We start from the raw sequence: 26547 nt of genomic DNA on the forward strand, positions 1-26547 counted from the left end.
AGACACAGACCTACTAGAAAATGGACTTGAGGATATGGGGAGGGGGAAGGGTAAGCTGTGACAAAGCCAGAGAGTGGCGTGGACACTACCATACACTACCAAACGTAAAATAGATAGCTAGTGGGAAGCAGCTGCATAGTACAGGGAGATCAACTCGGTGCTTTTTGACCACCTAGAGGGGTGGGATAGAGAGGTGGGAGGGAGGGAGACTCAAGAGGGAAGAGATATGGGAACATATGTATATGTATAACTGATTCACTTTGTTATAAAGCAGAAACTAACACACCATTGTAAAGCAGTTATACTCCAATAAAGATTTTAAAAATAATAATAATAATAAATAAATAAAACAAATTCAACCAAAAAGAAGAATTAAAGAACAGTACTCAGTGAGCAGTTTTGAATTTTGTGGTTTAAATAACAGTATTGGCTTTTTCCAAAGTTACTCCTAAAATAAAAAATTTGGAACTACAAGATTTACTGTATAAATCCACTGACTAGGTGCATTCTAAAGCCACATTCTTATATTTCCAATATAGCATTAATATTTCCACTTCTCAAAGATATGCTTTATGAAGAAAAAGTATACCACCAAAATAACTTCCTAAAATAAATTATCCATTCTTTTTACAGCACCTTGTGTTAACCTATATTTATAATTATCTATCTTCCCAGCTACACCCATTAGCTACTTGAGGAAACATACATAGACTGACTTATTTGAATAGTTTTAGCATCCCTAGAGTCTAGTTTAATGTTTGGCAAATGTAGGAGGCCAGTGCTTGAAGAATAAGGACAGGACAGGTTTTGGGAGCAATAATACATGAAATATCAGGGAAAAAGTAAAAATAATACATAGTGCTGCAAATACTTGCAAATAGATCAGTGCCCACACATAGTTTTAACTTCTCTATTAAAAGAAACATACAATATTTGCATCCAATAGAACAGAGCTTCAAAATTCTAAGTATTAGACTGCCAAATAGCATTTTTAACCAGTAGTTCCCCAAAACTAATCTGTGGACCAGCAGGGAGTACTTTATAAGCACTGTTTCCCACACTCCCACCCCCACCACCAGGGTTCAAACTCCTCAGAAATGCTGGGATGGGACACAGAGATCTGTACATTTTTAAAGCTCCCTTAAAAGGTAATTCTAGGATGATTATACAGCTCAGTACCCAAATGGTCTATCAGGATGAATAACTAATGTTTTCTAAAAGCCAGGTTTCATTAATCATTTGATAAAAAATTTAAAGCAAAACCAGCTGTTTGTAGAAAACTTCTAGGATACTTTTAGTTTAGAAAAAGCTAGATAATATTTGTGACTTGGGTAAACACCTACTCATGCTTCTAAACTCTACAATGTCTAGGGCTTCATCATGAGGAATACATAGCAAAATGCAACTGCTTTAAAAATCACTTAAGACAGAAAAGGTTGGGTTAGCTGTTCATTCAGTAAAAATGCTACTCTTGCATGGCACCTTGGGGCTGCTTTACATTTAGACTCCTGACTTGATGGTCTACTTCTGAATGAGAATCTAAAAGTCATAAATGGGCCAGTATAACTCAATGAAAAGCCAGCTGTACTGACAGCAGCTTGCCACAGTCCTGTGTCCTAATAAATGTAATTTATCTTTCCCTTACTAATAAAAATATGCCACTTTTTAAAAACATCATTATATAAATGTGTTCTTGAAAAATCTCTTAGCTCTAGCCCTAAAAGAGCAAACGCAGCATTTAAATTATTTGATTACTAATTATTACTAATTATGCATTACCTGTTTATAGCAGGTCTTTATAAGGCTAAACACAAATCCTCTGTCCATAACAGACAACAGATCATTGAGAAAGAATGCAAGGCTTGTGTTGAGTCTCTCAACCATTTCTGTGTCCTGGGAAACAATTAAAAGAAAAACAAATATAGTTTAACGTGTGCTTGAAACACAGATTTTGTTTAAAAAAATAAGTTACCGTCACCTTCTGAAATCGTGAAACTATATCACTAGCAATTGTGCTGACAAGAGCAGCAATGTCATCCATGAAACGTTCTGGAAAACGACTTTTCCTTGGTGCATCAAGTTTATCATTAAAGTATAAATGGTGCACCATGCTCTTTACCTGAAAAAAGAAATAAGCCATTCGTTTAATTTCTTATGGATGTAATGAACAGTTACAGAGATTCTAAACATTAGAGCTATTTTTGTCAACATACCATGTAATTTAACAGATAGATAAAATACTTTTAACTCGTCAAATATTTTGAAAAAGTTCCCTACAATATTTTGTATGCGCTAGAAAAATATCGAACACAATACAACTCAATCTCTGTATCAGCTTCATGACATTATCCTGGCTATCAGTGGGAAACAAATTATGGGTATGTCAACAGAAAAAAATTTCATCCTTTAAAATTATTTTAAATTAAATCTTTCCAAGACTTAACAATTCTGCCATTCCATGTCCCCCCAGCTGTTAGCTCTGAGAGGTTAGAAACCTTGACTGCATGTAGAATCTTTAGCACCTAGCATCTCGTGGCATATGGTGGGTGTACATTAAATACTGATGACTAGATATTAAGAATAAAATGTTAGGTAAAAATTAAAGTGGTTTCAATTTACCAAATACTTTTAGATATGGATTCTTATCACAACAATGTGTTAACAGTACTAAAAATTTTTAATTCAGGGAAATTAATGACAAGGTTTTACAGTTGGTAAATAACAGAGACAAGTCAAACTATTTCATGTTTAAGAAATCTGAACATACATGTAAGACTATTTTTAAAAAGTCATTTGATCTTATATTAAAAACACATGAATTACAATTTGGTGTTTATTCTCTAGGGGAAAAAAATGAGCTGCCTACCATTTACATATGGTCCCTGATTTATTTTTTTTGTAGATTAGCAAATCTCTAGACAAAACGTCTTTTTTAAAATCTTTTACTGAAGTATATTTGATTTACAATGTTGTGTTAGTTTCTGGTTACAGCAAAGTGATTCAGTTATATATATTTATTCTTTTTCATATTCTTTTCCATTATGGTTTATTATAGTATATTGTATATATTGTATATATACATACATATATACATATATATTGTATGTATTGTATATATTGTGTATATATAGTATATATTTATTATAGATATTGAATATAGTTCCCTGTGCTATACAGTGCGGCCTTGTTGTTTATTTTATATACAGTAGTTTGTATCTGCTAATCCCAAAGTCCTAATTTATCCCTCTCCCACCCCCTTTCCCCTTTGGTAACCGTAAGTTTGTTTTCTATGTCTGAGTCTGTTTCTGCTTTGTAAACAAGTTTGTTTGTATCATATTTTGGATTACACATATAAGTGATATCACATGGTATTTAACTTTTCTCTTTCTGGCTTACTTCACTTAGTAGGATAATCCCTAGGTGCATCTATGTTGCTGCAAATGGCACTATTTCATTCTTTTTTATGGCTGAATAGTATTCCAGTGTATATGTATTCCACATCTTCTTTATCCATTCATCTCTCGATGGATATTTAAGCTGCTTCCATGTCTCGGATATTGTAAATAGTGCTGCTTTGACACTGGGGTGCGTGTAACTTTTTGAATTAAGAGTTTTCTCCGGATATATGCCCCGGAGTGGGACTGATGGATCATACGGTAGCTCTATTTTTAGTTTTTTAAGGAACCTCCATTCTATACTCCATAGTGGCTACACCAATTTACATTCCCACCAACAGTGTAGAACGGTTTCCTTTTCTCCACATACTTTCCAGCAATTATTATTTGTAGGCTTTTTAATGATGGCCATTCTGACTGGTGCGAGGCGATACCTCACTGTAGTTTTAACTTACAGAAGAAATGTCTTCTAATCTTCAACGTAAGTAACATTCAATGCTAAGAATGATTCTATGGCATACTCTAGAAACTTCCATTGTTTCTTTTCTTTTTCTTTTTTCTGTCTCTTTTTTGTTGTTTTGCTTTCCTTTGTTTCTTATTTATTATTTTACATAATTTTTTTGGAAGAAAAAGTTTCAGTGATTTCAGCTTTCTAAAGCTAGAGAGGAAGGTCCCTAGTGCCAGAATGCCTAAGTCTGAATCACAGCTCTGCTGTATACAAGCTATGTATACTTAAACAAGTTACTTAATCTCTCTGTGCCTTGGTAATCCCTAGCCCATAGGGCTGTGCTACCATACTGTACGTACTTAATAAATGTATATTGCTTTTGTGTATATATGTGTTTATGTTGTGTGTGTGTAGATATTTATTAAAATATTAATTCATTTATTTGTTTTAATATCATTTACTGAATTAAGTAGAAAGTGTTGTTGTTTTTCATTGGCTGTGACTGGCATTTCCCTAAGAGCTTTCTAACCATAAAAGCAGTAGGTATCTATAAAGCTCTTTTTATCTGGTATGAAATCAATAGTACTGCCATTATACACTAGCATGTGCAGACTAAGAAAGAATGTATCACAGGTTTCCTTTAAAAAGATAGCTAGCTTCTGCAACTATCCCTAAAAATATAGTTTAAATTAGCTTTATAACTCCATCTAAATTGTGCTGACTGTCCACAGTGTTTATTTAGAGATGTAGCAAAGGTAATTTTGTCTTGGAGGCACATGTAAAACCACAAGATGGGCAACAGGAAAAGATTCTAGGATAAAATCATGAGCTAACACAACATTGTTTAACAAGAAAAACAAAGAATGTGTTTAGTTTGCTCACCATTAACTCAAAAAAGAACCAGGCTTGTTGCAAAGCTGATTCCCGAACGCTGCCACTGCAAACAACCCACTGCAAAGCCAGCTCCTCATGAAATAGCTATCCAGAAGTAAATCCAAAGTTATTATCAGTGTCAGGTCTGCTGGTAACACAAACCAAATAATGCAAGTACAAATGAAGATATAATGAGAATAAGCAAAATAAGGCATGTGAACCATTCAATGATGCAGTGAGGACACCCATTAACGAAACGGCTATTTATACACATAAGACAGTGGCATGTTGAATAGCTGAAAAAATTACATGTTATCTTGGAGTAAAATGTAATTTTAAAACGACAGGTGGGAAATAGCCTCCTAAATTGTACGTGCAAAAAGAAACTAAACCGAAAACTCACAGTTACAAATAAAATCTGGCTTGTGCCTTACATACATATTTCAGCATATGCAAATACATTCATGAACTTTGCTGGTACAATTTAGGAAATACCTTTAAAAATGTAAACTTTGATATCAGCCATTAATTTTCAAGTTTTCAGGTATTTAAAGTATTTTTATTAAAATAGCAGAAATTTCCTGCCTTATCATGGATATGCATACAAAGCATTTGCACAATAGTGTATATTAATATGAAAAAGGACTAACAAAACTGTGCATAAGGGAAGCAAATCAACATATCTTACTAAGAGTGATAATTTTTCTAACTCATCTTCCTTTCCCTGGAGATTTAAAACACAAAACAGAAGCAGTTACAGAAACAGAATTAAGAGTTGATACAATCTTTTTGGTACTAAAATTTAATGATCAAATTTAATGCACTAAACTCTAAAAACAGTCATCTGCAAAGATATAAACATTATAGTAATGTAAAAGAGCTTGCAATGGAGAGGTATGCCCAAAAAGACATCAAACAAGCAATGCTTGCTCAAAAGTATTTTTAAAAACAGTGCAATTGTTGTAACGTCTCATACTGGTTATGTAAAGAATCCTTACATCTACGTAATTGTTGGAATTATTTTCCCCCTACATGGACTATCTTCATATGAATCTACCTTTTTAGTTGGTAAGCGTCCCGTTAATGTTTGTAAGAAACTTGACGTCTCTGTGTGCGAAGACATACGATTACAACTTCGATCCATAGCCTATGGAGTGAAGATGAATGAATGACGAGATACCATTAAAGTCTGCTGTGGATGACTATGCAGTTCAAGGATTATATACAATTTTTTACATAGAGCTTTACTGTCATTTTAACAGCCATCTGTTTTATCGCTCATCCCATTTTCACTATTTTAAGTTGCTTTAACGACAATGCATTAGAAGTATCAAAATGGCTTCTATTTATTTTATCTTTAAAAGATAAGTATTTTAATGATTATATAAATCCAGAGTGCTGCAAAGAATGAAACTTTTATCTGTGTGATCTATACACATGCATGTATCTAGTAAGAAAATGTAAAAAGTAAAAACATACTTCTCACTGGTCTTGGACCAAAAAGAGAAATCAAGAATTTTATATTTAATTAAAAAATTAAAAGTTTAGAATCATTTCTTTCATGTTTCACTATCATCAAAAATTACGATTCAGGTTAGCCATATACTATATTAAATATAAATCATTTATAATAAATTTGCAATTAAAATTTTTCTTGAAGAACGAGAGCACTGTCCTCCAAAGCCAATACACAGATGAGAAGTATATTTTGAGGAATCATGCAGTATTAGCTATCAAGCAATTAGACTTAAGTAAGCAAAACCTAGTACAAATAAGTTACAACAAATTTCATACTTTGCAACACAGTACAGTTTAAAACAGATTTTTGCTTCTGGCACTTAATCTTACAGCATGGGGATCATATACTGTTCATATTTAATTTCAGTTTATTACCAATATTTCTAGTCAGTGATTATGAAGAAAATGACAAGATAGTAAATGCTAAATGACAATGGTACAATAGCTACACTTTAAACCAAAAGCGAATGGAAAACTGTCAGGTTTTTTCCACACAAAAAATTTTTAAATTCCTACTAAAGATGCACTACCCCAAAAGTAGAAACTGTTATCAAAGCCATCAATTGCATAAGCAGCAGGCACTGAAACATCAATGGGGTGGACAGGAGGGAAGGAGAAGGAGACAGGAAATAGGAAAGGAGAGTATTACTGGTGCAATTGGTGGTATTCATGCATAGCAGTTGGAAAATGTGCTAAGTAAACAAAAATACACACTTTTTAATTATTAAAAAGCAAGCCACTGAAATCATAGTATATACTAAAAAGTAATGTTCTAAAGGGAAACATCAGCAGCGAATAAAGAAACCTCTAATATAAACACCACCTGTGTTGATTCTGCACTTGGACTGGGGTTGGATCCCCATGGGGCAGCTTTTGGACCACCAGTGTTAACCCAGGAATTGGAGCGGTCTAAACCCTAAGCATATAATAGAAAGCAGTTGGAAAGGAAAGAAATATTACATGTGGCATGCTATATTCTTAAAGAAATCCAGACTTTCCAATGCAAACATGTTTTTAATTAGTACTGTTAAAGCAACCAAAATTTTTAGGCATCTATAGAATATTAGTTCATCAAAATTATCTCATTACATAATTTTTTAAAAATCACAAAGGAAGTTAAGTATAGCATTTAAAGGTAATTTCTCTTTATATAAAGGGATCACCTTTAAGTATCAACAACTAAAGATCCCACAGCACCATCCCCCCAAACTCTCTTCAGAGATGGTACAAGTTAGCAACAGACAATTTCCTCTAAATCTAACTAGGGTTTAAAGGAAGAAAAAAAAAAAATGGAAGAAGAAAAACATTCCAATCTTGTCTAAAAGACTAATTTTATTCCATCTGTCATCAACTGAAAACTTTTGTGTAGCAATACTCCATAATTCTATTTGAACTTGCCTCCTCTTTTAGGGACCAATAAGAAAAATTAAGTAAAAAATTAAGAAAAAAAAAGATGCCCGATATTTGCTCCTTCCTAAAAATGATGGTAGCTTTGGAGTTGTGCTCAGTCTTATTGTGCTTGTTGAAATTAAACATAATGGGTAGATTTACTAACAAATAATAAATTTATGAATTTTATTATTTAAAAAAACATAATGGGCTACTTTTTTATATAAAAATTGTAAGGAAAAACATTATGCCAAGGCTGTCTATAGGAATTGTATCTTCATCATCACTATCATTAATTTGAAGTTAATTTAATATGCTATTAATGTGTATGACCAGAAGTGAAGTATGTCTGTCTTCTCTGAAAGAGGTTATTATGATCCCAGGTAAAGGGAACTGGGGCTTTACTTCAATTTCTTAAAATTGATTATTAGAATCACCTGAATTATAAAATTCAGATTCTGGCCCTTACCCCCAGAAATCCAGATTCAGCAACATGGGCTGGGCCCTAGGAACCTACGAATAGAACTGAGCAAGGTAGAAGAGAATTTTAGAGGACTGCTGAAGACAACACAAGACAAGCCAACTAAAAATATTAGAGCCTGAGTATGAACCCAAACCAGAAAGCACCAAAGAAGGATAGGTAAAAGAAAAGAAAGAGTAAACAGTGGTAATCAACTCTATGTAGACATTAGTATCACCTGGTAAGGTTAAGGACAACTACCACCACAAATGTGCAGGGCCCTACCTCTGAACAGTTAAATAATCTCTGGGAGTGAGGCCCATGCATGTATATTGTGGGAAGGGAAGAAGGAGGTAGGGGGCAAGGAAAAGGGAGGGGAGGAGGAAAGGGGAGGGGGAAAGAGGGAAGACAAACTACTACTAGCTCTCAAGGGCTTAGCTTTTAGGGAGAATATTTCCCTTCCTTTTCTCACTATTTTTTCCAAAAATACAAAGAAGTTGAAATGATGATACAGTAACTACCCATTTCCCCTCATTTTTGACACTGAATGTGTAAGATGAGAGTTAAAATTCAAATCCAGGTTCTACTGCTTACTAACTGTAAAATCTAAGGTAAGTTATCTAATCTCTTTTTCAGTTTCTTAGCTACAAAATAGGAATAATGATAAGTGTCTCCCTAATACTGTAAAGATCAAATTAAATAATGGAAGTAAATCACTGAATACAATGCCTCAAATATAGTAAACTCTTAAAAAATAATTTTAACAAAAACTTGCCATACATGTTTTTTTAAATGCTTCCTAGCAAAGTATATTGGGCAATATTCAAATACTCATAAAATTATGTAATCAATAGATTTGTTTAAAATAAAATACCCCATTTTATAGGTATTAATAAAGACTTCTCAGAAGCCCATTATATTATTTCAAATAAAAGCAAATCAGCACACAATACGTTTTTCAGGTAAGTTAAAACAAAAATTTTCAGTCTCCCAAATTATGTCACTACTCATGTTACAAAAATAACAAAATATAAGCATCTAATTTCTGCAAAATTACAACTGTGCTCTCTCTATCATAAATTTCTACAAAAAGAAAAACAATAACTTTGCCGTACTCATAAGTTCACTTTTTAACTTCTTGCTTAATAATTTCCTTTAAAACTAAGGCACATGCTAATGAGTAATGTGAGAAAAAACAATAAATCTCTTTGTGCCATTAATTATACATTATATCCACAGTACTGAGGCTTTGAACAGTTATAATAACATCAAGTCAAAGCCAACTGTTTAAAGAAAACTGGTGGCCAATTTATTTGTAAAGCAAATTATTTCCACAATTTAAATGTCATACAGCTAAGAATTATATCAAACAGCCCTTAGTTAAGCAAAGTCATCACTGATATTTACTAATATAATAACTATGTTTACATATCTCCAACTAACAGAAAAGATTAATCAAATGTGTGTACATGTGCATGAAGTGTTTTTATTCTGTTTTTGCCAAATCTCTGTAACATTATTATTTTGTTTTGTCCCTTAGGTATAGATAGGCTCCTTCCCTGAATAAGGCTCACAGTGTATCTGACTTGACATCAATACTCATGTTTCAATACAATCCTCAGCATAGTGGATTTAGTAAGCTATGCACACAGTAAGCTCTCAGTTTTTGAAAAAAAATGAAAAAATAGGAGATGATACATTAGAAAGAAACTAATTATCAATGTAAAATTGCACTGGCATTTGCTTAAAAGCAATAAAATTCAAACCTGGTGCAACCATACATTTACACAACTGAATGTTTAAAGAATATTGCTAGGACAAATAAAGATCAGTTTTGGCAAAATAATTATGAAAAAAATCTCACAAATATGGTTTTATAGCCACTAGAGTAATAAAAGCCTGTTGATAGTATTTTAGAACTTTAGGAGTTCTGCATTTTGTATTAGGAAATAAAGTCTAACCAAAACTTTCATAAAACCGAATATCTTAAGATCTTTAAGTATTTAATTAATCCTGATAGCAAGAGGGCAAACAAAAGCATAATTCAATTTTTTAAAAGTTATTTATTCTTGCTAGAGATACTCAATGCTTACTAACATTCATTCTTTGGATACATGTCTTCTGAGTACTTTTCATATGCTGGACATTATAGTTGCTTTGGATACATCAGTGAACAAATATCTCTGCCCTCATGGAGCTTATACTCTAATAAAGGGAGACAAACACTAAAAAATTAACGTAACAGGTAACTAATTTATATGTTACATTAAAAGGTAGTAAATGTTACGAGTCAAAGAAACAGAGTAAGGGGATAAGAAGTCCCCGGGACAAGGCTAAGGAGAAAGACACACTTATACATTTAAATAAGTGGTCAGAGGAGACCCCATGGAGAAGGTAGTTCTCTGAGTATAGACTTAAAAGAGGTAAAGGAGTTAGTCATAGGATCTTGCTCAGAGATATGACATAATCCAACTTAAGTTTTGTTTATTTGTAACTTAAGTTTTTAAAGCAGTATTCTGGTTGCTATGTTGTGAAGTGAGTGTAGGTTGGAAGGAAGGAAACCATCTTTAAGACTATTACATTAATTCAGGAAGAGATGATGGTAGTTCAGACTAAATGGCAGTACTAGAGGTGATGAGAAGTGGCTCTACCTTTAACATATATGCAAATCTGAACTAAAGGATTTACAAAAGGCAGCTGAGTTTAGAATTCCAGAGAGAGATCTGTACTTGAAATACAATTTTTGTGAGATATCAGCATAAAGTGATACTTACAACAACAGGACTTCATAAGATCATGAAGTGAGTGAGTGTAGAGAAAAGAGAAAACAAGACAAGAGAAGACAAGAAATAAGGACAGAGGCCTGGGGCACTTCCAAATTAAGAGATCAGAAAAAGAAGAATCTACAAAGGAGACTGAAAAGGTATAATCAGTAAAGAGGAAAATCAAGATAGTGTAGTAACCTAGAAGCTAAGTAAATAGAATAAACTGGAGAATTAACTGTGTCAAAAGCTGCTGTAAGGTAAATTCAGCCAAGTGTTGAGATTTAACCTTCGGATTTAAGAACATGGAGAGCACTGGGGGCATTAGAAGGGCAGTATGGGCTGAAGATCCAAGGAATATGTTTGAAGTAGGGTAACAGGAGTTAGAGAACGAGAGTAAAAGAATTGGAGACAGCAAGTATGGAAAACTCTTCTAAGGAATTCTACTACAAAAGGTAGCAGAGAAATGATGAAGAAGCTACCAGCAGAAATACTAGAGAGGAGTTTTTTTATGGGAGAAATTTTAAAAATTTTATTTTTTATCCCATTTTATGGGATGGGTTGATTTAGTAGATGGGGAGAAACTGATGATGTAGAACAGTGATGAAAGAACTGCTGGAGTGAGGATCTTGAGTAGGTGAAAGGGGATAGATGGTTGTATACAAATAGGGAATGGACTTAGGGAAATGGACAGTTCATCTATAGCAGAGTTTTAAGTAGTAGGTAGTAGTAGATGGTAGTGGATAGGTAGATGTGATGGTCAAAGGTGACAAAAGTTTTCTTCTGATGGCCTCAATTTTCTTAATGAAGTAGGAGATAAAGTGAGGAGGGGGATTGGTGGGGAGCTGTTAGAGGGTTTGAGGTACCAAAGAAGGCATTAAACCTTTTTCTGGGAGAATGGGAAAGTAAATGGAATAAAGAAATATAGTATAATTGCTTGACAGCATTAAGGGCTCTCTTGAGGTTCATGGCCTTTAATTTCAAATGAGACCAGTTATCATGGTATTTCTCAAAGCATGTTTTTTTTTTTTTTTTTTCTCAAAGCATGTTTAACGGCACAGGCAGTCAACTGAATTCAGCTATGGTTTGAGGTTTGGCTAAGCAAGTAAAATGAAGTAAGGGAAAGATAAGGGAATTGACGTTTGTTTATAATGGTAATAATTATAATGATTGATCATGGAATTTAAGCTGGCTAAATTGGAGGAAAGAACATTAGGGGCGTGAGGTACAGTAAAAAGGTCATACGATCAAGTGATTGGAGGTTGCCGAGCAGAGAAATTGTTGGAGTTGGGGTACTAGGCAGAAAAATATGAGCTAATGGTTAGAGAACAAGATGCATGAAATTGAGATAATGAGGATTAAAGTTATTCATCATGACAAGACTAAGGGTATGACCATGGCTAAGGCAGAGTGAAAGACAAAAATCATTAAAGAAGAGCTTCTCTAATTTCCAAGCCAATAAAATCAGAATAAATAAAGAGTAGCTATAAATAAACTTCAGATTCCTTATAATTTTTCAATGAGATAAAATTATATACCATTATTATTAGGGATTATGACTAAATGATAGTCCAAAATGAAGGTAGGTAGCTATCAAAAATAATGCAACCAGGGGGCTTCCCTGGTGGCACAGTGGTTGAGAGTCTGCCTGCCGATGCAGGGGACGCGGGTTCGTGCCCCGGTCTGGGAAGATCCCACGTGCCGCGGACCGGCTGGGCCCATGAGCCATGGCCGCTGAGCCTGCGCGTCTGGAGCCTGTGCTCCACAACGGGAGAGGCCACAACAGTGAGAGGCCCGCGTACCGCAAAAAAACAAAAAAACTAATTAAAAATAATGCAACCAAAAAAAAAAAAAAAAAAGAACACACAAAAACCATTTGAATAAAATTTGATTAGGACAAGACTGTACTGTCATAAGACAAAGTCTCATCTTATGACGGCTTTCTCAAAAGTTTATGTATATAATACCAGAAGCAAGTTTACATTATTATTATGTCCCATTTTATGAACCACTTGAAAAAAGACAAATAATCATTCCAATACATGTACACTTTTGTTCTAAATCTTGATGTTATAATCTATCAAATACATCATATATAAAGGAAAACTCTAGAATTATGCTAAATGAAGCATAATGCAAATCTTACAGAAATTAAGAGATGTTTCAAAAGTAGAACCTTGAGAAAAATGGCGTCTAAAGCTCTTTAATAGGAAAAGTTCTTATAATTCACAAATGAGATTCATTCCACTGAAGAACTGTCTTTACGTACGTAAATTATGTTTAGTATTACCTCCATTACAATGAGAAAAGATCAAGAATGAAGACAAGGATAAAAAACCTTCTCTTCCTAGACATGGAAAGATATGTGGAGGGAGAAAAGCTGTCTCTTTTGTAATTCCTATATTACTCAGGTTACTCTGCAGTAACCATGTAAATACATCTGAACATCATTTTCTCAAAAGTTCACAAAAAGTGAAAGTTTGTTTAATTAGAGTAACACCTATTTGGATCTTTAAGTTATTGAAATTCATGTTTAATTTATTTTTTAAATTATAAGGCTACAAAATATTTTTTTCATCTGTAAGAGATTACTTTAAAAAATGTATTTTTGATCTGTGAGAAATTACTTTCAAATTACGTAAAAGGTACTTTAAAATGTGCAATGCTAAAGTTTATTAGAAGTGTCTGAATGTAAAATTTCTGTAACTATATGAGTAGATTTAAGTAATTCTGATGTGTTTGATCCATATTCAAGTATTTCACACAAACAAGCTCAGATCATTAAAAAAATAATAAGGTCTATTTAGTTCAGGCTAAGGGTTAAAAACACACCCCAAAACACGTTTACTAATTCTTCCTCATATCCTAATTAACAGACTAAAATGCCAAAGAAAAGTTGGCTGTGATTCCATAACAACGGTATCTTCCTTCTTTCTAATAGCAAAAAATCAATTTAAAATGGTTTGGTCAAAACCCAACATAATGTGATTTCTTGGCCTCAGTCTTACTGTTCTTTTTTTCCACTTTGATTTTCAAACTCTGAGTTATTTTTGTACTTTAACTATAGAAAGGTAATGACTACTTGTTCCTTAAGTATATTTTGGGGGGTAATAAAGATTGATGCTTACATAAAATATAGCTGGATCTTATATTGGCTGGCCTCTCCCTTATTGTCTGGGATAATCACTAACCATGATTAAATAAATCATATTTTTCTAATCCTGGTGCACCTTACATAGAGTTTTCCATGTGAAATGTAGCTCTATTAATTGTTAATTATTGTTCTTGATACTTTTGGAGAAGGGAGGCTCATATTTTAAGTTGATAGTATGTCCCAGCTACACAGCAGTCACAGGTCTCTCTTAATCCTCTAGAAAATCAATCTAACCATTTTTCACATAATAATCAGACAGACAATGAGTCGTATGTGACTGGTCATCCTGCACACATTTTTTAATTTGGCAGATATTCTTGAGCAGAGCACACAAACCAGTTTGTAATAGCAAAAACATTTAATAGAAACATCAAACATTTATGTGTTCACTGATAGAATAGAAATGTACAATTTCTTTCTTATTACTAACTCAAATACATTTTAAAATTAAGAAAAAGTAAAACAATTGGACATTTCTCATTTGTTCACAACCTGAAAACCAAATTTATAGACGCGTATCTTCAGTTTACCTTACTGCCGATGATTGACCGTACTTCATCATCTGGTGACGTGGGAGTTCCAGATATATCTGGATTACTATTACTAAGGCTCCGAGAACGATTTAAATTAAGGCTTGCAGGTCTCACAGCAGATCTAGCCATTGTGGCATAATGCACTGATCCTCCCAAACCCCCAGGACCTAGAGTTGTACATAAAATAACATATAATTAAGCAAAAAATTAATCAGCAAAGGACCTGAAAAAATCTCTTCCACTTTACAAAATTCCACAAAGATCATAAATTGCTTTTATTTCTAAATGAAAATACTATAAATAAGAAAAACATGGCAGACCTAGTGATAGCTATACAAAGATAATTTATTTTACAGCAGCTGACAAAACCATGTGAATTATAAATACAATCATTATCTCTTCAATGTTTCTATGATTATGTATTACATATACAATAAGAAACAAAAGTAATAAGAAACATACAAAAACGTTACCTTTCCTTATACATGAGGGTGTCTAAGACCCAAAATGCTCCAGCTAATATCTTTTCCTTTTTTCCCACCCCTCCTGCTCTGCCCCTTGAAACACAATCACTAAGAGGGAGAGCCAATTTCCTGTCAATATCTCTTAAATGAAACTATGGCTTAGGTCTCTATCTTTATCAGTGACAATTTTAACTATTAAAAAAAGGCATCTTTATAATATACATACATAAATGTATACTAAAGATAATTCTCCTAAAAGCCCAGGTTATACAAAAAAAAGCAAAGAATCCCTTTTTTGTCTGAAGTCAAGCCTGATACCATTATTCAACCAGGATCTATGAACCTAAAGCACCCAACAATTGTATCTCCATTTTTCTTTTTTAAAGAAACCTGAGTGTCATATTTGCAAATGACACACACCTGTCAACTAAGTAGTTTATAGTCTTCAGGTCAGCATGTAAAAAAAGACATTTTGCAAAATCTGTGCAATTCTAATAGTGTACTGAATGGAACAGTAAATGGAGTAGCATTATATACAGTCCACAATCACTTATATACTCAGAGACTCAAGTACTATAATTTTAGAAATCAAGATAGGAAATTATGAGCAAGACTTTAAGAGTCAATTAGCTCTCTCTTTCAATTAAGAAGTAAAATGTGCTAAAACTGAGATTACTATTATGCCTAGTTTTCAGAGTGAATGTCATAATTACTTGTCACCATTATTAATGCTAACACTGACAACAGCTGAAAAGGGCACTTACCATTATCACTAGTGAGGAATGGATGACTCATACAGACAAATATGTAAACAGGTTGAAAGGTATGTACAACATAATCATTAACCTACTAACTGAACAACTAAAGAGTGATTCAAACTAAGACATCCCCCACCACCACCACTACCACCTATGTCATATAAAACAAAAGTAAGTGGCTACTCTGGGCTCTAATATTCAAAAAGCCTGTATGATTTTATTGACCATGAAGAGATCAGAACTCTTCTAGAGGATAATCTTTTACAGTATTGTAGGTTTCACAGGGTTACCAGGAAACTACTGAGCCATTGTATTTCTTCTTTAATGTCCAATAGCACTCTGAATGACAAATATAACATTCTATTTATCTTTTTTTTTTTTTACTGAGATACTGGGGAACTTTATGCACATATTTTTAACACATAATCAAGAGAAAAAACTGAACTGGGAACTGTAAGGAAAACAACATTGCCATATGTACCCCAAAATATAGTAAATAAACAATGAGCAGAGAGATGTTTTTACTCTTTGAATAGAACATCAAGTCCCTAGAGCTGAGCCACAAGTCAACAGCATGTATTACACTGAGAAAAAGAACTCACTTTATTAAGTATCAAGAAGAAAATCCTCCACAAATGTCTTTTCTAATAGAAATCACCCTCACTGCTAATTTGGAATTTGGAGCAATAGCCTTTTATTAAACTGTGCACAAACAGCAGTTCGTACGTCAGACTACATAATCATAAATCAAGCTGAGATGACTGCATTAGCCTCAAATAGACTCAGAGAACCTCAGTGGGGATTCTTAAATACTCTTCCTTCCAATTTTACCCATAATGCCTTGTGATGCAACTTTTTTTAAAATTTTATTTTATTTTTTATACAGCAGGTTCTTATTAGTTATCTATTTTATACATATTGGTGTATATATGTCAATCCCAATCTCCCAATTCATCCCACCACCACCACCTCCCCCCGCCCTGCTTTCCCCCCTTGGTGTCCATCAGTGTCTCTATTTCTACCTTGCAAACCAGTTCATCTGTACCATTTTTCTAAATTATTTATCTTAACTGGGAATGATAAAATGCTTCCAGAGATGGAAGTTATTTTCAAGGTTCATTTCCAAAAATTAATTCAACAAAGATCTCTCTAATTCAACTTAAAGGAAGCTGTATAAATAATGATGCTTTAAAATACAACCTATTTATCCTTTTAACTCCAGTACATAGCATAGTCCATGGCACTTAGCAGGCATTCAACAAATGTCTGCTATTGAATAAATGCATCACACCATGGACTACAAGATTATTTCAATCCTATTATGAACACATAATCTATGCAAGATAGTTTCTTAGTAAAAAGAATAAAATACCTGGTGATGGTGAATTAGGGTAAGTATTCGGTAGGCGAAAAACATAAAAGATATATGATGCGAGAAGGCTGTTTCTGCCATGCTGGTCATGATTTCCTTCCAAGTTTTTGTGAAGCCGATTTATAATTGATGCCATGGCTTCAAATGATGCTTGACCTAGATTTACTTTTAAGAAGGAGGAAAATATTTTTCCATTAACTTTTTTAGACTGTAAGTTCCAAAAAGATCAAGGTTTTGCCTTCACTATATGCATTAAGTATAGTGACTACACACAGTAAGTGTATAAAGATGATATTTGATATTAATTTTATGGTATCTTTATGATACTGTATTAACTGAATCAAAAATACTTTTCTTAAAAAATGAGAAAAAACTAATTTTACTAATTTAACATGAAAACTATGTGGCTTTACTTAGTGAGAAAAAAGAATCATCAAACAGTACCCACTACTTTGTAAAACAATACAAAGCACATGATAAGTAAAAAATCTATCTTATATATAACCTTTGAGAAGTAACTTCTCATTTTAAAGATGACTCTGAGAAACTAAATACCATACATTGAGCACATGTTACTTTTGTTTATAAAATAAAAATTACCAATAAAAGTAGATTATTAAAAATATTAACTTAATAGAAAAGAGTTGATAAGCAACTTAATTGAAGTGAGTAGCTCTGTAAAAGGATTAGAAGGAAAAAAGGGTAGAAAACCAGGTTGAGGTAAGACTATAGCACATTAAATGCCAGGCTAAGTAATACCTACTCAGCCATTCAAGTTAGTATATAACAAGAATTTTGCAAAAATTGGGAAATTCTGGTAGCTCAGTGAATAAATGGATAATCCAAACAGCCATTCTGAGCAATAGCACCTCACATTTTATGATTTATTTAATCAAGACAGGAATTTATGAACAGATAATGAGGCCAATTAAGTTTTCCTGAAAGAGGAAATATCAGATAGAGTGGTCATTTAGGAAGATTAATCTATATATACTGAACTAGAAGAGAGACTAGAAAGAGAGAAACCTAAGCAGGGTTTAGCAATCCTACCTGTGTTCCTGGTTGACTCCTTTTCCTTTTCCTCATAGTAGCTATTCCAAACCATCAGAATCCTTCACAAAACTAGGTCCACTTTACTCCCTTCTCCACAAATCCTGCTTTTTATCTCAGGTAGAAATTTATAGAGCATGAAAGTCCTGAAATTTTTACTATAAATTTATCAGAATTTGAAATAATTTTTAGTTCCTTTCCAAAGGAAGCAGTGCTCATCTCCTATATAAGAATGATCTATCCACCTTAATTTTTGTCCTACATGCTTGCTTCATTAATTAAACCCTCTTGCACCTCTATACAGATTCTCAAAGCATATAAACATGCTCAAATCTCTCCACTCTTATGCCCTAATCAACCTTGCATCCTCTTCTAACTAAACTTCTCAAAACAGTATAAGCTTTTTGCATTCCTTTCACCATCTGCTGTTTATTACTAAATTCTCTGTAATCTGGTTTCTACTTTCACTATTTGACCAAGACTATTCTCGTGAATTTCACCAGTGGACACTTCTTCAGTATAGTATAGTAGATAAGAGTGGGACTCTAGAGTCAGTTGCTTGGGTTTGAATCCTTAGGTAAATTTTTTTTTTTTTTTTGGGCTGTACGCGGGCCTCTCACTGTTGTGGCCTGTCCCGTTGTGGAGCACAGGCTCCGGATGCACAGGCTCAGCGGCCATGGCTCACGGGCCTAGCTGCTCCACGGCATGTGGGATCTTCCCAGACCGGGGCACAAACCCGTGTCCCCTGCATCGACAGGCGGACTCTCAACCACTGCGCCACCAGGGAAGCCCCTTAGGTAAATTTTTAAGCGTATGTTCATCATTTTATTCATGAAATCATGAAATTCATACCTATACCTAGAGTTGTAAAGATTTCATACATTAATATAAAGTACATAGCACAATTCCTGGTACACTGTGTTGTGGAAATGTTTGTTACTATTGTGATTATTTTACTATACAATCTACAAAAATGAACAATGTTAACTTTTTTTTCTTAAAACCTTCTATGACTTCTGTAACATTACTTTCTACAACATCTCTTCAGTATCTCTTAAACTACCCTCTCTTCTCTATCCCACCATCACTGTCTTTTATCAGGACCACAGAATTTTTTGTGTAAAATTCAAGATTTCAAATCTGTCTGCCTGCCTCCAGATCTTCTCACTTTCAATCTACCTCCGTGCAAAATCATCCTTATAAAAGCCAACCTAGTCACATTACTTTTCTAATTAAGACCAGATCCTTCAAAGGCTATTGATTCTTACAGAATAATAGTCAAATTTCCTAATGTGTCAAGGACCCTACTTCATCTCCCCTACGACCAATATCATCTCTAATCACTAACCCTCCAATTCATAACTAATTACTTGTAATTCCCCCGAAATTTCCAGGTTAGTTTATCTGTTTGTGTACTATACACATACTGTTTCATTTCCCTGGGCTAGTTATTTACCTGTCAGACTCCTACTCATCTTTAAATGCTCAACCCAAGAATTACCTCTACTTACAAGTGTCCCTAAAAAAATCTCAAGGAGTTGAATACTACTCTCCTTTGTGCCACCACTTAATACGAAACTTCTATAACAAGTTAGCTGAAATTTCTCACAAACTCAACTACTTTGCAGGATTGGGTGGAAGCTGTTAGCAAAAGTAAAGGAATGAATCTTGGAAAAAAGGTAGGAAACCTGAATACCTCTCCTTCAAGAAAAACTCACAAAAAGAAGATAGAGATTTTGAGTCAACGAAGAGAATAATAGCTATATTAAATAGAGGATAGCAGATGAGTGAAAATGTAGATTATAAGTCATGTAAAACACAATATGATTTATCAGTTGCATGTTTTCTTAACTAGTCTATGAGATCCTTAAAATCAGAAACCATGCCTTTGTCAGTGCCTATCACTGTATGGTACACATTAAGTGCTTAATAAATATTTGGTGAGTGAATAAATAAATTTGTTTTCATAATTTGAGTAAAAGTCTATATGGCACATTTTATAGAAACAAAAGAAAGTTATTTTCCAGCATTAGAAACAAGTAAGTAACAACGCCCCACAAAGTCAAACACAGTCCTTATAGAGATGGCAAAAAGGAATCATGATTCTGTTTCTGTAAAAGTTAGAAATGTTGAATGATAAATTTCATGATTCCCCCAACATAGGTAAATTACCTATTTGGCCAGCAATGACAGGAGGTCTAACAACTAAAAGTATCAGTTTATCAAGCAGAAGATAAAGAAATCGGACCACTGGTTCCAACTGAGATGAATTCAATGCTGCAATACTGCTCTTCAATTCATTTTCTAAGTTATTTTCCATGATTCGCATGTCTCCAATTCGGACTGGGAACATGTGTTCATCCAGAGCATTCACCAGAGCAAAAAACTTATCAAGATAAGGATCCTAAAACAAAGAATGAACAGAGGCACTAAACAATTATAACTTCATACATTCCACAAACTATGGACCACTGATATCTCGTATTAATTGATAATACAAAAAAGTACATATTCGTATATACAAACATTGTTTCCAATTAAATACATCTATTCTCAGCTATTATTGTAAAGTAGCCACTTCAAATACTATTGATTACTCAAAAAAACTGTTGATATTAGGATTTCTTTTTCCAGTGTGAGTCTGCCTTATTGTTTTAGAGCTCAATTATTATGGCGAGTGTGTTAGTAACCTACCTGAGCCCATTATTAATTTATTACCTCTTAGCTCCATCCAAACCCACCATCTTTTCCACATTTTGTAATTCTGGAGCTAGACTCTTCAAACTACATTTGTCCTTTGTCAGCTGGCTTGTGATAGGCTCTGACAACAGAGGGTATGGGAAACAGTCTGCTAGGCTTGAGGAGTTAGAAGGGAATCTTCTTCCTCCTGTTTGCTTTCCTAATGGCAGCGAGTAGACATACATGCTGTGGCTCAGAGGTGAGGGACATGGGCAGCAGTGGTGGCTCTCACAGTTCCACAGCAGGAGCTCTCTACCAAGCTTCCTCAATACTACAGCATGGCAGGCACTGTGTTCCTGTAGCAGTGGTGTCCTCTCCTCAGAGGTCTGACTCACATCCTTCAAGATCTTGCTCTAGGTTTCTAGGTTCCTTCTTCCCTTACCACTTTCTGCAATTGCTATCTTTGTTACAATCAGAATTCTCTTTTAACCCATTTAGTAGTGAATCACCATTAACTTAGTTAACTATTTATTTGCAGATTTTCTCCACTCAAATTACTGGCAGTTTCTATCTCCTGACTAAATCCTAACTGCTATTATTTAACCTCCTTCTACACTGACAGAACCACAATCTTATTTAAAGCAGTAATGTGCCTGCTCTTCGAGCCTCCTTTATACCTACAGATGACCGAGTTCTGACCAATGGATGTGAGAAAAAGGCTACTGAAACTCTGGGAAGACTTTTACTTAGTTAACAATGAAAATAAACTTTACGAAAAGGCAGTAATGCTAAACAACTTCACGTTTATAATTTTAATACTGTTCTAATTTTATATGTTTTAAATGAATAAAAATAATTCTATTGAATTCTAACTATATATCCAGTAAATTTCAAAGCACCTACAAGCAAAGTACAAAACATCATAAAAAACATTTATTGTCTTCAATTGATCCTTTAAAAAAGATTATAACACATGATAAAATTATATTACAGAGTTGTAAAATTTTATAAGCTTTTGAGTTTCAGTCACAGGACTGTGAATGTCAGGGGGCTACACACTAGACACTTCCACTCTATTCTTCCTCTACATTCTATAGATTCTAAATCATCTCTATGAAATATTTTGCCCTAAATCCTTCCTTGTTACATTAAGACAATACATGTATCTACCTGCCTCCACAAAAATAAAGTCAGGAGTAAAACACAAATATATTACCAACACTAGAAAAAGAGAACACTAACAATGATTACAGGATTCAAAAAAACATGAAAAATAATGTATTTGTATACTTAAGAAGATATCATGTGATATTAAGAATAATTTTATTAAGGGAAGAAATATATTTAAACAGTGTACTATAATGTCAACCTTCTCATTATCAGAAGAATAAGGTCTATAGGAAACATAAGCATATCTAACAACAGAAAAGTAAAAACTCCACTGGAGCATTATTTTACTAGGATCTACCTGCATACTGCTAAATAAAATGTATATACTACCTTTTTGCTGTTTGTTTGTTTGTTTTTTCTTGGCTGCGTTGGGTCTCCGTTGCTGCGCGTGAGCTTTCTCTAGTTGCAGTGAGCGGGGGCCACTCTTGGTTGCAGTGCACGGGCTTCTCATTGCGGTGGCTTCTCCTGTTACAGAGCATGGGCTCTAGGCATGCAGGCTTCGGTATTTGCAGCACATGGGCTCAGTAGTTGCGGCACGCAGGCCCTAGAGCATGTGGGCTTCAGCAGTTGCGGCACGTGGGCTCAGTAGCTGTGGCGCACAGGCTGTAGGGCACATGGGCTTCAGCAGTTGCAGCACACGGGCTCAGTAGTTGTGGCTCATGGGCTCTAGAGTGCAGGCTCAGTAGTTGTGGCGCAAGGGCTTAGATGCTCCACGGCATGTGGGATCTTCCCGGACCAGGGATCAAACCCATGTTTCCTGCATTGGCAGGAGGATTCTTAACCACTGCGCCACCAGGGAAGTCCTTTGCTGTTGTTTTAAAACGTGATATAGAGCACCCTTTTTACTTTCCCTACCTCACTGTGCAGAAAAGAGTTAACATAACAAGCTTAAGACATTTCAAAGGCCTGCTTACAAGGTTGGCCCTTGGCTGGCATCTGGGAACTTGGATTTCAGGAGGGTTCCCACTGATGGGCGATTGCTCACTATACCTAAACTGTCTGTGCAAGCAATATGGCTTATGCTTAATACCTGCTTTCCTTTTGCAAATCTAGGATTTTGGTATGTGTTAGGCAGAGGGTGTCTACGAGACAAGCCTATGGTAAAAACTCTGGGAACTGAGCTTCCCTGGTAGACAACATTTCACATATGCTGTTTCAACTTATCCTCTATGACTCCGTAGGAGAAAACTCTTGGAAGCCTGTGTCCTATTTCATCTAGTCTTGACCTCTTTCCCCTTACCTTATTTTTCTTTATATCTTTCACTAAAATAAATCACAGCTGTGAATATGACTATATGCTGAGTCCTGTGAGTTCTGCTAGAAAATAACAGAACTTAAAGGTGGCCTTGGAAACCCCTGCATACCACCCCTTGCCTTTTCAAGTTGGAGAACCCACATATTCTATTCTGAACACCCGCCTCTTCTCACTCTACATTTTCTCCCTGGAAAATCACATTCACTAGTACAGTTTCAGCTATCACATTTATTCTGTTACCCCCAATCCTAAACTCCTAATTAGTTACAACTGCCTATAGGACATCTTCATCTGAAGTGCCCAGGCACTTCAAACTCAAAAATAAACTCATTATAGCCCCATAATTTATCTCCCTTAGTATGCTCCCAAATTTACTTCTCTCACACTTACTAGTTATGTTAGAAATCACCACACACCCTAAATTCTGTGGCATTCAAGGTCCTTCATAATCTTTTACCAGCCTGGTCTTCTATGCTCATATACCATGATTTCCCAGATACTTTAAACTGCAGTCACACCAGATTAATTACCCTTCCTTCGGCAGATTACTGCCTCCTTGCACTTGCTTTTTACCAATTGCATTGTCTACCCTCTCTCTGTATGGTAAATGCCTACTCACCAATGCAACTCAGTTCCCAGCAAAACAAACAACTCTCTCTCTGTACTTAAAAGGATTTAGTTCATATATCTAACATAATACTAGTTTTATTATAATTATTTTTGCACTTCCCCCTATTTCACTGTAAGGTACTTTAAGGGCAGGCTCTTTCCTTCACAGGTAACAACGTCCCTGACCTCACAGAGTTTACGGTCTAATGGGGGAAAGAACCAATAAACAAAGGATATGAATGCATTTATATGTACACACACACACACACACACACACACACACACAGTGAGAGAAAGCAAAAGTGCAAGAGCACACAAGCGAAAATAAGCAGCAGTAAGGAGTGCAGGGTAAGACGATACAGAGTGATGGAGCTGCTATGTTTAAGAGTCACCAGCAAAGGCTTCTCTGAGGTAAGGAGAAGCCTTAATGAAGAGAAGTCAAATGAATGTGAGAAGAAAAAGCATTCCGGCTAAAGAAAGAGTAAATACAAAGGCTTTGAAAAGAGCTTGGCACATTCCAGAAATATAGTGAAAAATATGGTGATCCCTAAGAACCCTTTCCATTTGAAATATCTAAGTCTATGAGAAGTAAAACGAGCTGGATGATGGTTTTTTAACTCTAATTATTCTGCTATGTTCTAGAAACTTAGAAAAAAAAAATCACTTAATTTTCAAAATGAAGTCAATAACATTTTGAAAAGTAAAATATTTGCTTTTGTTCACATTAAATGATATTTTATTGATTCCTTTAAAAAGTAACTTCCAAACCTATACATTTTTAACTGATATATAGTCTCATAAATCTTATAGCAGACAAAACTGATTTAAGTTCTAGACAAAATGTTCAATTCATTTAAGTGAAATTTGATCACAAAAATTATTAAAACTCACTTACCTGTGTATGGATAGATGAAACAGCAACAACTTCAACATTAAAAACACCTTTGTGATTATCTACCCATTTCATGCCAGGTAGAGGAACCTACAAGATATTGAATACAATGACCACAGATGCTTAACTTGATTATGAATTCTGAAACAAATTTGAATTATGAAAAAAAATTACAATATCTCAATGAGAAAAAATATGTGGAAATATATTTTATGCACTACAAATATTTATTGTAGGCATTAATTATTCTCCTCAATTTACAGATAAGAAAATTCAGGCAGAGAGACTATCTTAATCAGCTCGGTTTGCCACAACGAAATGTCATATACTGGGTGGCTTAAATAACAGAAATTTATTTTCTCACGGTCTGAAGACTAGAAAAGTCCAATATCAAGGCACCACCATGGTCAGTTTCTGGTGAGAACCCCTTCCTAGCTTGAAGATGACCACTTTTCACTTTGTCCTCACACAGCCAAGAGAGCAAGCTCTCTGGTGTCTCTTCTTACAGAGCACTAATCCCAGCATGAGGGCCCATCCTCATGACCTCATTTAACCTAATTACCTCCCAAAGGCCCCATCTCCAAATTCCATCACATTGGGGGTTAGAACAATTTAGTCCACAGCAGAATAAGAAACTCACCTGAGGTCAGTGGGAGCTGAGAGTGAAATCTTGGATATTATGTTATACTGCCTTTCAAAGGTATATGAGATTAGAAAAAAAATCAACAACAAAAAAACTTTCATAATCCCACACCCCTTTGAGAGCTACATTTGGTATATATTTTCCAAACTATTTCCACCCAGTTGCTGATATATCTACATATTGAGTTTGGCTGTCACGACATTATTTGTTTGTTTTTATATTTTTATTACAAATGTCCCATTGGGATATTTAAATCTATATCACTCCTCTTAACTACTGTATCATTGTATGGCTGTACAAAAATTTAATTAAACAAACCCTTACTCGACATCCAGGTAATTTCCATTTTTTACTTTTTGCTAATACCAATAATCCTGTAATTTTATTCTTTAAATTCATACAACAAATATTTACTGAAGTCTCTACACAGTTTTCTAGGTACTAGGGTTTCATGATAAACATAACATCTGCTCTCAGGGAGCTTACTACCCATTTCTTGTAGAAAAAAAGAAAATAAGAATTTCAGATAGTGATAAGTATTTAGTAAATAAAAATGGATTAAAAATGATAGACTGTATTAGCAGTGTGGAGGAAGGAAGGGTTGAAAATTCATGGAGTGAGGGAAAGCCCCTCTGAGGAAGTGCTATCTGAAATATATAATGAAATAAATATAATGAAAAGACTCCAGCCATGAGGAGATCAGGAAGAAGAAAGACAAAATTCAAAGACTGAGAGGCTGGAAAAAATTTGGAAGAAGCTGTAAGTACGGAACAAGGGGTATGGTGGTAGTAGAAGATGACGCTGCAGAAGTGGAAGAGCCCAGGTCTTTCAGAGATTTCCTGTAGGTCGCAGGAAAAAAGATCTAGATTATATTCTAAGTACAATGAAATTCCGAAGGAATGTTTTATTTGGATAATAAACACTAAATCTTAGTAATGTAATGCTGAATGAAAAAAGCAAGTCTCAGAGGATGATTTATAGCATAATAACCTTTTCATTAAATTCATAAAATAAGCAAAGTAAACAATGTATTCTTTAGGCACATATATACCTCACTTAAAAAGTAGTTTTAGAGATTTCCCTGGTGGTGCAGTGGTTAAAAATCCGCCTGCCAATGCAGGGG

General features: G+C 34.5%; 1 protein-coding gene across 12 annotated transcripts in view; it reads right to left on the minus strand.

Annotated features, from left to right (window-relative positions):
- The window catches only part of DOCK7 (dedicator of cytokinesis 7), a 242973-nt gene that overhangs the window by 82825 nt on the left and 133601 nt on the right, over window positions 1–26547 (minus strand). For 5 of the 12 annotated variants that reach the window (XM_032648527.1, XM_032648516.1, XM_032648498.1 and 2 more), the window contains 8 exons: window positions 24785–24871; window positions 20349–20580; window positions 17127–17291; window positions 14530–14699; window positions 5774–5863; window positions 4726–4821; window positions 1979–2119; window positions 1780–1893 (listed from right to left, as the gene is read on the minus strand). In XM_032648527.1, the coding sequence (XP_032504418.1) occupies window positions 1780–1893; window positions 1979–2119; window positions 4726–4821; window positions 5774–5863; window positions 14530–14699; window positions 17127–17291; window positions 20349–20580; window positions 24785–24871 (1095 nt within the window). Of the gene's footprint in view, window positions 1–1779; window positions 2120–4725; window positions 4822–5773; window positions 5864–7057; window positions 7151–10699; window positions 14700–17126; window positions 17292–20348; window positions 20581–24784; window positions 24872–26547 lie in introns of those variants that run through there. The other 7 variants (XM_032648489.1, XM_032648472.1, XM_032648480.1 and 4 more) reach the window with 3 other exon arrangements.

Source organism: Phocoena sinus, chromosome 1 (assembly GCF_008692025.1).
Source record: "Phocoena sinus isolate mPhoSin1 chromosome 1, mPhoSin1.pri, whole genome shotgun sequence".
NCBI lineage: Eukaryota > Metazoa > Chordata > Mammalia > Artiodactyla > Phocoenidae > Phocoena > Phocoena sinus.